General features: G+C 41.9%; 1 protein-coding gene across 4 annotated transcripts in view; it reads right to left on the bottom strand.

Annotated features, from left to right (window-relative positions):
* LOC146361395 (receptor tyrosine-protein kinase erbB-4-like) overlaps positions 1-16031 on the bottom strand; it is a 363843-nt gene that overhangs the window by 164467 nt on the left and 183345 nt on the right. For all 4 annotated transcript variants that reach the window (XM_084922478.1, XM_084922479.1, XM_084922477.1 and 1 more), the window contains exon 2: positions 10488-10639. In XM_084922478.1, coding sequence (XP_084778604.1) covers positions 10488-10639 — 152 coding nt within the window. The remainder of the gene's footprint in view (positions 1-10487; positions 10640-16031) is intronic.

The raw sequence follows: 16031 nt of genomic DNA on the forward strand, positions 1-16031 counted from the left end.
ATTTCTGTAACTACACATAAATAGTACACAACTTTATATTTTTAACACAAGTACCGCTGGCACTGTTATCCAGCCATTGACTTAAACACTTCTCCATGTGGGGTCAGTGGGGAACAGGGGTTTTTCCAGTGCTGGTTTGTAAGAAGCGGGGTATATCATGGATAGTTTGGCAGTGCATCAAAAGGGGCTTATAGCAACACCAGATTTAGCTAAACCCTGTTGCTACTCTAAGATGCTTAACTTGGGAGACGATACACTATTCTGTAAGAAAAGGTAACACAGCAGTTTAGATGTGATGATGTCCATTAGATTGGACACTTATGATCACTTTCTGTCTTTATCAAATCAATCGGATATTTCATTTATAAATGATTTGTCATACTCAACAAATATAAGGCTGGGAAGTTCTGGAATTGCTGTAAAGGTTGCAGCGCTGTTCAAAAGTCTTTAGCCACCCCTCATTTCTTCATATTTCGCTTCTGAGGAGCCAGACTTTGTGGGGATTTGCTGGTGGTTTTGATCGATAGCTCTTCAGGGTTTCTGAAGGTATTTTAAAGTGTTTCTTTTCAAATGACTGCTTTTTCCACTCATTTTCAGTCCAGTCCTTGTACCTGACCATCTTCAGAGGAATGTTTGTTAAGCTGCTCAACACTGACCTATGAACCATTCAACATAAAAAAGCAATGCCTAATTCCAAGGATGAACCAGTTTTGTGTCTACACATAACAGACATACTGGCAAAGAACCAATTTTAAATTGTATGTTTTTTCTTTACTTGAATCTATGAAAAATCAAAAGGTAACATGTTTAACTGATAACAGTTTTTAACCATGTTGTACCAACAAGGTGATTCCCAAACAGTCGCCAAAGTGCTTGCTCATAGGGGGTCATATGATTGTTGGGTTTTCTCTGTATCTATGAAGCGCCTTGAGGTGACTTTTGTTGTGATTTGGCGCTATATAAATAAAATTGAATTGAATTGAATTGAATTGAAAAACACACAGTAGAGCACTATCAGTCATGGATTGACCTCCCCAGATCCTGGACCTCAACATTATTGAAGCAGTGTGGGATCATGTTGACAGAGAACAGAACAAAAGGCAGAAACATTCAAAGAAGCCTGGAGAACTATTCCTGAAAACTACTTAAAGAAAGCTGCCTAATAGATAGACTGTGCTGAAGAATAAAGGTGGTCACACCAAATATCGACTTTCAAGCTCATTAGAGTTGGGCAAACTCTGTTTTTGCCTTATTTTTTGGTATTTCTATGAATGTTTTCACCTATTTCCAATTTTCCAACAAAAATATAAAGAAATGAGGGGTGGTTCAAGATAGTTGCACAGTAAAGTACATTGGGTAGATACAGTTCTTAGTTAAAGGTGTTTTTTTGTTCTCACTGATGTTACTTAGACATAGGCCCCAAAGTAAAACATCAGGCACTTTGAAAATGTGTTATGAAACAAACATCAATGCACCAAAGCCTGATAGTCATAAAAATGATCAAGGCGTGCACCTCGGTGCTCAAATAAAACAGCTGCACCTGCAGCAACAAAGCAGAAGTAATAACTTGATCCAGTCTAAGCAGCAACTTACATGAAAGGAGGCATTTTTGCTCACTTTGCTAGCTTTTGTTTATCTTTGGCAATCAAAGAGATGGAAAGGGTGGAAATGACAGAGCTGCCAATGCTTAGCTGTCAGACATCAAGATGTTTTTGGTTGTTTGTGTTCATTCTTTTGTATGTCTTTAAAAAAAAGGTTGGTAGAGTAAGTGCACACATATGTTGTAGCTCTAAAAAGATGCATTACGGATAATAAAAACACATATTATGGCCAAATGTTTTCTCATGCCTTTGAAAATGTATGAAGCAAGGCAATCGTTGCGACAAATAGAATGCTTCACTCATTATTTTTTTCTCTAGTCTCTACTTTCCTGCCATTCTTCTTCTTAAGAGATTACTTAACTCTACAGGGAGTGCAGAATTATTAGGCAAATGAGTATTTTGTCCACTTCATCCTCCTCATGCATGTTGTCTTACTCCAAGCTGTATAGGCTCGAAAGCCTACTACCAATTAAGCATATTAGGTGATGTGCATCTCTGTAATGAGAAGGGGTGTGGTCTAATGACATCAACACCCTATATCAGGTGTGCATAATTATTAGGCAACGTCCTTTCCTTTGGCAAAATGGGTCAAAAGAAGGACTTGACAGGCTCAGAAAAGTCAAAAATAGTGAGATATCTTGCAGAGGGATGCAGCAGTCTCAAAATTGCAAAGCTTCTGAAGCGTGATCATCGAACAATCAAGCGTTTCATTCAAAATAGTCAACAGGGTCGCAAGAAGCGTGCGGAAAAACCAAGGCGCAAAATAACTGCCCATGAACTGAGAAAAGTCAAGCGTGCAGCTGCCAAGATGCCACTTGCCACCAGTTTGGCCATATTTCAGAGCTGCAACATCACTGGAGTGCCCAAAAGCACAAGGTGTGCAATACTCAGAGACATGGCCAAGGTAAGAAAGGCTGAAAGACGACCACCACTGAACAAGACACACAAGCTGAAACGTCAAGACTGGGCCAAGAAATATCTCAAGACTGATTTTTCTAAGATTTTATGGACTGATGAAATGAGAGTGAGTCTTGATGGGCCAGATGGATGGGCCCGTGGCTGGATTGGTAAACGGCAGAGAGCTCCAGTCCGACTCAGACGCCAGCAAGGTGGAGGTGGAGTACTGGTTTGGGCTGGTATCATCAAAGATGAGCTTGTGGGGCCTTTTCGGGTTGAGGATGGAGTCAAGCTCAACTCCCAGTCCTACTGCCAGTTTCTGGAAGACACCTTCTTCAAGCAGTGGTACAGGAAGAAGTCTGCATCCTTCAAGAAAAACATGATTTTCATGCAGGACAATGCTCCATCACACGCGTCCAAGTACTCCACAGCGTGGCTGGCAAGAAAGGGTATAAAAGAAGAAAAACTAATGGCATGGCCTCCTTGTTCACCTGATCTGAACCCCATTGAGAACCTGTGGTCCATCATCAAATGTGAGATTTACAAGGAGGGAAAACAGTACACCTCTCTGAACAGTGTCTGGGAGGCTGTGGTTGCTGCTGCACGCAATGTTGATGGTGAACAGATCAAAACACTGACAGAATCCATGGATGGCAGGCTTTTGAGTGTCCTTGCAAAGAAAGGTGGCTATATTGGTCGCTGATTTGTTTTTGTTTTGTTTTTGAATGTCAGAAATGTATATTTGTGAATGTGGAGATGTTATATTGGTTTCACTGGTAAAAATAAATAATTGAAATGGGTATATATTTGTTTTTTGTTAAGTTGCCTAATAATTATGCACAGTAATAGTCACCTGCACACACAGATATCCCCCTAAAATAGCTAAAACTAAAAACAAACTACAAACTACTTCCAAAAACATTCAGCTTTGATATTAATGAGTTTTGTGGGTTCATTGAGAACATGGTTGTTGTTCAATAATAAAATTATTCCTCAAAAATACAACTTGCCTAATAATTCTGCACTCCCTGTAGGCTCCACTCTGGTAAAGGAGCCAAAAAAATTTTAAATAAATAAAGAACACAGAGTAAAGTGTTCTATTTTTCTTCTCTTGGACTTCGACATCTCCATTATCTGACAATTAACGAGCTATAAGATACATCAGGGCAGTGCCACCGTGATCTGGCAGGGTGCTGGCTGGCATGAGCAGGGTGCTAATTTTCCCAGCGTTAAGAGCTGTAATTATGCAAACGCTGCTGGGCGCCCGCGAGGCGCTAACAGCCCCCCATTCCAAGCGACAGTCCCAACCTTTTATGAGCTCCTCAGCGGTTCAGAGGCTAATGAAACTGTACGATCCACCCAGCTAGTAAGCCCCCCCTTCTTCCCACTGTCGCTTGGGATCATGGTGTCATTACGTGGTGAAGAGGCCCTGTGGCAGCTATTGAGCAACGTGGAGCACAATAGCATGAAACATTTATAGAGAGCAGGGACGGAGAGTGAGAGAAAGTACTTGACCGCCACAGTGGCCCCGTACCGTACCTCTCTCTGTCTCTCTCCATGTAAATAACATCCCTCACTTTGAGGGAAGAGCTCTTTTCTCAGTCCCTTTATAACCACAGTGCACTCATCCCCTGATGGTTGCTACCAGCAAGGATAACACACCAGGTCACAAAGCTCAGATCGTCTCAAACTGGTTTCTTGAACATGACAATGACTTTGCTGTACCTTCTTGAATCAATGCCATAAAGAATTATGGCAGTTTTGGAAGAAAAGGAAGTGTAACCAGGTACTAGCAAGATACACCAAACAAAGAGTCTAGAATTTAGGTAGTGGACTGTTTAACACAGGACTCCACACAAGTCCAAGTTCTAGAGGTCAAATTGATTTAGGATTTGGTGACCATGAAAGCCATAGCATATGATTTCTATAATTTGAATGCTAAAACATTTGCTGAGCCCCCTGGGCCCTATGGGTCAAAGACCTGTTATCCTAGAGGAGACTGCTTCAATGGAAAACAACAACGTTGGCATAGTGGCCCCACGGCATATAAGGATTTCCCCTAGAACATCATTCTCTATAATATTATATTTCAGAAGCTTTTAGATGTTCCTCGCTGTAAAAAAGAGGCCACACCTTGAGAAAGTACACAAAGTAAGTGTCAGTATAGTATATCATAACTAACTAGGATGAATGGCAAACATGTTGAAGGGCAGACACGGTGAAACAAGTGTGATAGAGTGGAGTCTGAATTACTGCCTCGCGGTAAATTAATGGCATAGGACCGCACTCTCAGACAGAGAGGCGAGCGATCAGAAGAGCTCTGAATAATGACATGGAGAAGCCGTAATCTCTGACTAACACTCCGATCTCAGAGGGTTAGAGCAAGGACATAAAATAAGAAAAATCCCTCCAAATCCGAAGAGGTTATGACGTAAAAGAGCAAGGAGGAAGGTTCATCAAAGAAAACGAACAGCACCACTCTGAGCCAAGTGACCTTTGCTCACCTTAAGCGTGGCCTCGTTCGGATGCACGTATATGCATACAGTAAGAGGCAGCAGACGTAGTCTCAGGATGTACGCTTTGAGAATAGCTGAGCTGCAGAACAACTGAACGCTTTCATTTTCAGCTGAAAGCCTTTGGTGGAAGAAGTCTCTTTTCTCGCCTGTCTCATCTGATTTTATATTTTCCTCTCTCCTCTGTTTCCCGGCTGTGCTGAACTGAAGTCACATCCTCGCTGCCATTCTTTAAAAAAAAAAAAAAACAGAAATAAGTCCTGGTTAAAAAAGCTGTATCTCTGTTTTCTCTCTGTCTCTCCTTGCTGGTGTTTGCCAGAGATAAGCTCAGTAAAGAGTGTCTCCGTCTGCATGCCGACATAGAGTATACACCTCAGTGACCGTGTCATTCATCTCCCTTTATTGCTCAAGACTGTGTGCGTGTCCAAGAATGTCTGTTTGTATCCCCAACTTGTGATGGATTCAGTCCTCTTGGGGGAACTTTAGAGAGAGTTTAAAGCGCACCCTGCAACACGAGCGCTTCGCTGTGTGACGTTTTCGTGGCTTCGTGGATAGACACCCGGCCGCTGCCGCGCTCTCAGCTGCAGACCTGGCATCGCGCCCTGTGTTTTGCAGCGCTAGCCGGCAGATTGATCTGGCTTTAATGAAGAGTCCTTCAGCCTAGGTGACATCATTAGCTGCTTGTGGGCCACTGCGGGCCACTGCGGGCCACTTGGCGCGGCTCCTCGCTTCACTTCTGGGAAAATAGGTCATTGTGAGTGACACACAGACAACATCCAAGGGAGCTGGCCAGCAAACTAGAAAGAGGGGGTATGCCAGGCAGCAGCATGGTGATGCCCTTCAGACACCTGTGACTGTGGTCACAAAACATTCATCTCTCTGCTTAAAGTACTTCTAAAGAGCCACCGACACTTTCAGAGAGAAGTTTTTACTAAGCACGAAAACGTCTGGGAACTTTCGAGACATGATACTGGTTGTTAAGGATTTCAGCTGACAGTGATGATAGTGATGCCACTTCTTATCTATGACTAATATCTGCTTTGTCCTTCACCTGAGTTCCTTGGTCTTATTGGTCAATCCAATGAGTGCATTCAGACAAATCCTTACTATACTGCAAACTTGTTTAAAAAGCCCTGTATTACAGGATGTGAAGCATTAACTAAAATAAGTACATAAAACAGGCATCAGTGATACTGGACACTGTTGTGACACTGATGGAGGTGGGTTGCAAAGCGATCTGCAAATCCACAGCATATTGATGAGCTAAAGCATCATCAGCCGGCTGTGTTAAGTCTGTCTAACACTGATCTTCCAGGATTGAAGGCTGAGCCTGACTTCATGGCCTGTATGACCTGATAATAAGATCTATTAAAATCTTCGTTCACACCCTCATCACATAATTTCTATTCGCCTTCCTCTGGATTAGACTGGGGTCGACTTGGGGGCAGCTGACTAGGGCTGGGTATCGTCACTGATTTCTAGAATCGATTCAATTCCGATTCACAAGGTCCCGAATCGATTCGATCCACGATTCGATTCAATTCGATTCGATTCGATTTAAATCTGGGAAATTTTGACAGTCAGAAACATTATAATTCAGATCAGTACATTTACATATTTTTGTATCAATAAAAAGGAAGCTGACACACGCAAGACTTTATCACAGGTGTAAGCGTCACAGCAGATGCCTTTGTGTCAAAGTAGCTGAAGATAAAACACAGAATAACATGAAGGTGATTTTCCTGGCCTGGGATTTTATAAAAAATATTCTGCAGTACATCAAAAACGAAAGAAAACCATTAATCAACATATGAACATTACCTCTGAAGTTACAGCAGTTTTATTAGAGACACAGCTAAGCGTTTTGCATTTTGAATAATTTTAAAAAGTTTAAATTTGTTCAGTATTGAACGGCAGAAATGAGGTTTTCTTTTCGGAAGAATGTAAAAGTGGAAAAAAACAGCGGCCGACAGCGCTGTAACTAACTGTAGACTTGTGCGTAACAAACAAGCGAATAATGCAGAAAACAGATTTTTAGACAGGAAACTGTTCTTGAAGTACAGAGAGAGAGAGAGAGAGAGAGAGAGAGAGAGAGAGAGAGAGAGAGGGAGAGAGAGAGAGAGAGAGAGGGAGAGAGAGAGAGAGAGAGAGCTGTGCATCGTGGTGGAAGCAAAACAGTAAAAGTCAGAGTGAATTCATGACGATGTTTATGTGAAGCGTAGTTTGGATCTTCTTTTGCTGCTGGTTCGGTCAATATTGTTTGGAGAGAGATCAAACTAACAGCTTTAGAATCAGCGCATAAAGGGCGTGAACACAAAGCGCGGACCCGCCGACAGATCAGAATCAGCGAGCTGTCGGCTTTCAGCCCCGACTGTGAGAAAGGCGACATCTAACTGATTCTGATTCGCAGGTCGCACTGTGTGTTTAAGTCTTTGTGCAGAATCCGTGTACCTGCTCTCATTTACTGTCTTAGCTGTTTGGTGGTTGTTGAAATTTTGTGAGATTTCACCAGAGATTCTGGCATTTCGGGCAAAATAAATTTATATTAAAAAATCGATTCAGGATTTTAATGAATCGATTTTACGTTATCCAAGCCAGAATCGATTTTAATCGATAAATCGATTATAAAAACCCACCCCTACAGCTGACCTCTGCATTGGCAGTAATTTAATACATGTGACCTCACATCAAAGCCAAGAAATCAAGACATTAAAGGCTTCAAGTAACTCTTTTATTTAAAATTGTGTCTTGAAATTTGACATATTTTCCACACAGGAAAGCTGCACAGTGACTGAAAATGCTCCACCTGTGTGGGCCTATAAGGTATGTGAAAAAAAGCATCAGGATGTATTTGTAAGTAAAAATTGGCCCCAATCTGCGATATCTCAGTGCACTGAACAGAGGCAGAGACTAAGTAAAAGTCAAGGAAATGTGCTTTAGAGCAAAGCTGCACCACAGAAGGCTGCAGAGCCATATCATCCATCTAACTGTCAGCATCTCACCAGGCTAAAATCACCATGCCTTCATGTCTGTCGCTGCCCTCTCTTCCTCACTTCTGCCCTGTATCAACCCCCCCCCCCCATTCATAAACACACAAACACACACAATAGCTGCACACTGTAATTTTCACACAGCAGCTGTTTTTGCCTGCCATAAAAGTGACATCCCTCTTGCTCTTCTCTTTCCTCTCTCTCCTTTTCTTCTTTTTTTTACCTCTCCATCCCTCCGTGCCGTGGCCATCCATTCATCCATATATACTTTATGTTCCTCCCAAGCTGCTGATTTTCCCTGTCCTAGCGTTTCCACGCTGCCTGCGGCTCAACGTGTTTGAGCCTGTGTGCTGCGCTCAGATGTGTGTATGTGCAGATGATGTGCCGATGCTGAACTTTGCATGAACCATTATGCATATGCTCCAAGTTTAGGGGCAGTATTTTAAGTTGCAGACTGACAAGCAAGAGGAACAGGAAGCAGCGTGACTTCACTGCTTATGGTTAAGAATAGAAAACAATTTCCATCTGGTTTTGTTTGGTGATCAACAAGTCAGAACTGATTTTTATTGATTTTGTCTATGCAACTTTTTAAGCGCTGGTAAACTGTACCGAGCTTTAGAAGGGTCCATGAGTGAGCTTTTAAAAATCCAGGTGGGGTCTCACTGATTTCTTGTAACCAATAGGATTACTGCTTTACGACTGCCCCCCCCCCGCTTCACTTTCAGTTAACAATCCCCCAGATGCCTAATTGTTTCTCTAATGATGCTGGGCCTAATGGGACTGTTTATGGTATTCATTTGATAGCTCTGGCCCAGTAATTAGACTGCACCTCACTTCATTAAACAGCAGGGAGGAGGGACTGGGCCTGGTGGCACATACAGTATGTGTGCATGCAGTAGAGAAAAAAGTGAATTTTAAAACACAGGCCGGATGACACACACACACAGAAACACAGAAACACACACACTCCAAAAGCAGCTGCAGACCCAGGAGATGACTGTGTTCAGCTGGAATGGCGATGGCACTTTGCATTCAGAGTGCCTCTCATTTGCCTGCAGTCTTTCACAGAAGTTTCTTCCATTGTAATTCTTACCACTGCCTCTTATCATGAGTTCCATTGTACTGCGATGTGTTGTATTGTCTCGGCAAAGGGCTTCAATCAATATCTATGGGTTCTCTTGAAGTGAATAAAATTCTCAACCCTTTGCTTGTTAAATTATTGTAACTCCCACCAGATAAGAGATTCAGTGAGTCAGCTGCCTTGAATGCAAAAGCGTTGTCTCTGAAAGGCATTATCCAACTTTTTAAGAGTTTGTTAAATTGGTTATCTTTTAAAATACATTTCATTCAGCACCTCTGCAGTCCAAAAAAAAAGGGGGGGGGGGGGTTGTTTTTTATCTGCAGTAGTTTAAATTTGGTTGCTCTGCTGGCATGGAGAGCACTGAGAAACACTGAGAGAGACCAGTGCAGAATGTAGCAAACATCAGTGACCGCTCGTATACTGACTGACTCAGAAACAGCACGAAAAGGAGGGAGAGGGGTGGAGATGGGCTCCAAAGTGGCTTGCATGTGCGCACCAACTATAATTAGCTCATATAATGGTCCTTATGTGCCATTTTGCCAGCTGGATGTGTTGAAAAGCATCTACTGACCCATTGGGTGATGTGGGCAGGCATCACCTAATGGGTCAGATTTTTGCAACTGACCATGTTCTATATACATTTGTGGGAGTTCGCCTAAAATACAGAAAGAGAATATTTAAATCAGACACGCAAATCAATTTACCAATATTTGCAACATGGAGTTTATGGCTAATTGCATCTATATTTAACACCAAAAACAAGCACGTCTATTGTACTTGATGTTGAAATGAACTGACTGTGTTTTCTAAATGTTGACTATAGTATATATTTGGGTCTCGTAAATATGCAATATAGAATCATTTTACTCAACGAATGAACTCTAATGAGTTCAGAAAACCTTTTCCGCCTGTGTGCGCCGTGTTAACCTTACATCTTGAACATAATCAAAACTGGGTTAAGCCTCCTGACTGGGATCTCTGTGTCCGACTGAGATGCCGAAACATTCCAGCTCTTTCTTTGTGTCTCTAAAAATACATTCCAGCCTCATCTCTGTCTATATTTAGCCACTATCACTTTTACTATCCACATATGTAGTCCATGATTTATGCATGGTTTAGCACAATGTTTAGTCAGTGAAGGTTTAAGAGGATTATGCCTTTATCTAAAAATCTTGATTTAGCACTGACCATAAATTAGTGAGTGTTTACGATGGAGAAAACAGAGAATGAGTGAGCAGAGACAGAGCCTGAGCGCTCTCATTGTAAAACATTCACCGTCTTTCTGCCTGTCTCTCTCCGTGGTCCTGAATCCCATCTGTTGCCCAATACAGAATGCTAAAACGCCCAGTCTTTCTCTCATCTATCCATTAAAGCAAACGGACCAGAGACAGTTTCACCCCCGTACCTTGAGGAAGGAGAGGTTGCGGTTTCGATCAATGCTGGTAATCTCCAGATTCCCCATAACGACTTCGCAGTTCTCGTAGAGCTTCTTCAGGGTGCGGTACTGCTGGTCCAGGTCAGACAGTGTGCTCAATTTGTTCTCTGTACCAGGACAAACTACACACAAAAACAGAAGAAGAAGAAAAAAAGGGTCACGTTTGAGACAATTTGTCTTACAGAGCATATTAACTATGCTGACAGATTCAAAAAGGGAGAAACGCAAACAGTGCAATTAATGATTTTCAGCCATTCATGACCACAGTAGTCATTATGCTTAAAGGCCAGCAGGCTAGCTAACTTGATTACATACATACACAACACTTAAAGGTCAGCACAACCAGTTAACCTAGATAACTTAAACAGCTTTTTCTTTTTTGCCCCTCTTGTAAAACTGATGGAAAATCCCATATATCTGATCTCACTCTATTCTATAACTACAGCCACGGCTGCACATGGTGGAATTTGTAACTAAAGCACTTGTCTGCTGATGAATCGCTTCACTGGCGTGTGCTCCGAATGCGTTAGAATGAAATCAAGACAAAGAAACATCCAGGAGCGGAGATCTGAGGACTAAAACCGTGTGAATACGAGAGCTCGACACAGTGAAAGAAAGTGAATGAGGGAGGGCTGAAGGACAGAGGGAACGGTGGGAGGGAATCGAGGATTGAGGGATTACATAAATTGCTGAAAGGGGAGTGCAGCAGACGTGACCCTCGACAATGAGGGAGACGCGAGAGTGAAGACTTGGGGAGGGACAAGTGGGGTTAGAGGGGTGGATATCATTTCTCTGAGGCACTGACCTACAGTCTAGGTCTGGCACCGGCACACCGTTTAATCAAAGATATTCAAATTGCATTGGTTGACCTTTACAGAGGGTTTCACTTGGAGACTTTACTTGGCTGACGAGATTACAAGACTTTGAAGATATTATGGGGAGTAGACACGACTCTGTTGGTGTGTGGGAACCCCGGGCAATTAGATAAGGGTAGGCTTTTCTCCCAGTTTTATCTGCGTGCACAAAAACAACCATTTTTGTTCCCTACCTTACTGCAAACTCTATACTGTAGAAAGGCATGAAAAGCAAGGGAACTTTCTAAGAGTCAAGAGCAACACCATAACGCCACAAAACCAGCCACACATTTATTCATCAAAAGAAGAGTGAAATAAAGAGAAAAAAGGAAAATAATACAAAAAAGTAAATAAAGTTAATTAAAAGATTCTACAAATATAGCAAACGTAATAGAAATAGACATTAAATACAGAAAAAGTGCAACTTTTTAAACTTTTTGCAACACACAGTGAGGACAGACAATGCAAAAAAGCAACTACACGAGGAAATTAAAACATCAGAAAATACACGAGAGACAAGACAAATAGACTACAATGATTTTATAAATGAATTATTACCTACATTCATTTTTAATGCTATTTTGTGTTTGAATATAAATTTTTTTATGACTCATTTATTTAAAATCTCGACAGTTTTGGTCCCCCATATTCAACTCTTTTGCTAAAATAAGTATGTAACTGGCCGTCTGCAGTGCTCATGATAAATGCAACACAATCGACTAATGCAGTGGCTACCACTGTAATTAGTTCCTCATATTTGCGCCCATCAAGCCCTCTTTCCGTCCCTGCCAGCATTTCAACCAGTCACTCAAGCTCCCCAGCCTCAGTCCTGCGACCATCTGCTCCATTCAGCTGGCACGATCGCCATGTTACCGCAGGCGTGACCAGAGGTTTGTGTGTCGTGTGTGCGTGCGGCGTGGCACCAGGATGGAGTTTGGCTCAATGTAATTAAACTGTTCATTAAAGTTTGTCAGCAGTTCAACTTCGAATAGGTCTTACTTTAAAACAGAATAATCGCTTTTTTTTTTTCAGATACAGCACCGACTGTGAGCAGAAGTGAAGGAAATAGAGACTGAATGAGCCTATTGTGTCTTATGTAGAGCAAACATTAAAATTTCCCAGGGACAAAGGCAAACTAGAGTGGTGAACATCATGGTAAAGGAAATGTTTCCCATGCCTTAATTCACTCACACCAGATCATATACGTATTGAAAGTAAATATATGGTTTACTATTAACTTGTTATACATTATATATCCAATTAACGATGATATTTTTCATCAAACAATGAAACATGATGTCCTTAAAATTTCCTGTTTTAACCTTAGGTAAATAGCACTCCCCGATGGCAGTGGGCTCCCTCAGCAGGACAGCACGCCCTGCCAACAACGGAATAGCTTGAGGAACTTGAGAAAAAGTCCAAGGCCTTAAATCTCTGGCTGTCTTCCTCAGAGTTTCTTTTGCGTCATGCCTTCTATTAGTTTTACTTCCTCCTTTGTGACTGTCCTGATTGTTTCCGCCTGTTTCTCATTCACAGTCAGCCCTCAGTGCATGAACACTCGTCCTCCCCTCTGTCTTTATCAGGGTGTCTGTGTATACTCCCTCATGTTCCTCTTTGGGTTATTTCTTTTGGCTTCCTACATACTCCCAGCTCCTCATGTTTTTGCTTCTTTTTAAAAAATGTTCTTTGCATTTTTGGACTTTGATTAATTTGAACCGTTGATCTGTTAAAGTTTGGTTTTATTGAAGCCTCTGCACGCCACCATTCGTGACACATAATTGTCTGAATGCTTCTCTTTGTGCTTCAGTGTGTTTAAATGACTTTTCATGTGTTTTGCATCCTTCCGGTACTTTGTATGTCCATTCACTTTGGCTTCACTTATCTTGTTATGCACTTTGCATGATGTGTCTTATGGAAATTTGGATTTAATTAAAACTGTACCAATTAGACAGGAAAAAAACTGTGGTGAGTTGATGCAGTGGAACCCCGACTTACGAATACTCCGTTAAACGAAAAATTCAAGTTACATAGGCACTGAACGGCAATATTTCTGCCCGTGTTACGACAAAATGCCGGTGTTACGAAATCCGCTGACTCTGATTGGCTGAGCCCAGAATGCCTACAATGCCTTCCGAATCATGTGACAATCCCTTGGCTTTCGTACTTGCGCTTCGCTGTTCCACTTGAACGACGTATTGATGTTGCCGTTAGCAATTAGCGTATAGCCTATCGTTCACTCAAAAGGCGCGATGGGTGCTTCGACTTACGAAGATTTTCGACTTACAAAAGACCCTCGGGAACTAATTAATTTCGTAAGTCGGGGTTTCACTGTACTTGATTTTTGTGTTTGAAAAAGTTATATTTTTGCAGTTGGTGCTGTTGATCGGTCTTTAGATAACTTATTTTACCTCTACTATATAAATTATAATCAGTATTTTATGATCATCTATGTGTTACTTAATCTACAACCAATTCCAACCTAAATCTATATGAAGCTCAAAATAATGTAAATTAAACTTTTTTTTTTTTTTTTTTGTGTCCCGTTTGGATCTTTAGCCATCAGAATTGTTGTCTTAAGGCCAAGAAAGATGCCAAGCGGATTTATTTTACCAAGTGGATCATCATTGTCTTGCCATATTGGTCCATTTGATTGACCTTTATTATAATTATGTATTTATTTTATTTTCGGTTGCTACAAACGGGACAGACGTGACTGGGGGATAGGACAGGGAGAAAGAATGAAAGAGAGAGAGGGAGAGAAAGAAAACCAAAGGGGAGAAGAGATGGTGAGAAGGGGGGGAAGAAAGGAAAAAACAAACAAACAAACAAACACACAAAACGCCTGGATCACCTGTATGGAGAAAAAAAACAGAAGAGGAAGCAAACAACAAAGAGCAACATAATAAAAACAGCACCATCACAATAAACTAGCTAGCAGTAGATAACAGTAGATACTAAATAATAAACGATATTGTGCAGCACGCAAGATAGACAGCGCACAATGTGCTTTGAGGCAGCAGCCAAGAAAGGTGTAGTCCACGTCTGTGAACACCCGTGTGTACACCTGTGTGCATACCTGTGTGGATCAGCATGCTTGTATTCCAAAGGTTTCTCCATGTAACGATCTGCTAGGGAGTGTGGGGAGCCATAGCCCCGTCCACCAGGGTATGAAGCAGGTATGGAGGAGATCCAGGCCCCAGATATCCAGAGGCCCCAGAGTACAAGGACCCGAGGAGGACCACCAAAATTAAACTTTTAATGCCATGACTGCTGTCCTTTAGTATCACCCACTTGCGTTTCTCCTCCTGCTTGCATATTTTTTAAAGCCAAAGTTCACATTTTCACACTCAATAGCAAGAAATTCAGGAAAAGAGAACCAAAAAAAAGAAAAAGACAAAAAAAAGAAAAAAAAAAAGACAAAGGGCTATTGCATAGTTGAACTTGGCCTCATATTGAACAACATTGAGAGCTCATAAACTCCCATATTGCTTTATGGATCGTTGGCTCTGCAAAGATGAGCGCACTTCCTCTCCTCTGTGATCCACCATATTGCTGTGGGTACAGGATGCATGGGGCCGAATGGCAGTGAGGGGACCTGAACTATGGTGATAAATGAGATTTGCTGACCACACACACACACACACACACACACACACACACACACACACACAGAGAGAGAGAGAGAGATTAGTTATTAGATGAAATGATTTAAGAGTGGCTACAAACTCAAAGGAAGTCTGTGCGAGGCTCTAAAATTGGTCTGATCGATAAACGCGTGTGTGTGTTTGTGTGTGTCCGTGTGAGTGAGAGGATATATTTTTTTCTGTGTGTAGAGATGAAAGGTTAGCGAGGCTTCTGTAATAATCTGTTATTGAAACCCAGTTGCAAGTCTGTGTGTGTGTGTGTGAGAGAGAGAGTTTGTGTGGTGATAAAAGATCAGAGGGGAGAGGTGAAAAGTGAGGCGAAAACAACTCTCAAAAGCCAATATCAGCCAGCCGCACACACGCACACACACACACACACACACACACACACATAAGAGAGAAACAGCATTCATTCAGAGTGAGTAAGCAAGGTAAAACCAAGCAAAGGAACAAAATCGAAAGAAAGAGAGACACAATCTTTTATTTGTGAGAACGAGAACGACGTCCCCGAGCATTAACATTCACACCGACGCGCTCTACTGTAAATGCTCTCTTCTCTGGGCTGGTTTCAAAAGTGTCCGAATCCATCTGCTCTACATCTCTCTCTCTCTCTTTCTCAATTCTTAATTTCTTTTTCTCTGTCCCTTAGCCATCCATTCCTTTGTTTCTGTCCTCTCTATTGTTCTGTCTCTCTCCCACAACCATCGGTGGGAGTTGTAAGTATTCAGCTGCAGCTCTTTTCCCCGTTAAACCATCAGGTGACACGAGGCCGTGTCCACTTGACGGCTCAGGTGTGTGCGTTTGTATCTCGGTGTGTACAGTCTGGGAGCTGATATATGCCAGGCAGGACAATGGGTTGAATATACAACGGTGTTTTTTGCAGAAACACAGGCCAGGCAGAGGGGTGCATTACATAAACTACTTTACATTTACAACACAGAGAAACAGCTCAGCTTATTCAAACGGAAACTCAAAACATGGAATAGAACCTTTAAATGCCAGTGCACTTCTTTCAG

This window comes from Perissodus microlepis, chromosome 23 (assembly GCF_051167445.1).
Source record: "Perissodus microlepis isolate ML-2025 ecotype Zambia chromosome 23, ASM5116744v1, whole genome shotgun sequence".
Lineage (NCBI taxonomy): Eukaryota > Metazoa > Chordata > Actinopteri > Cichliformes > Cichlidae > Perissodus > Perissodus microlepis.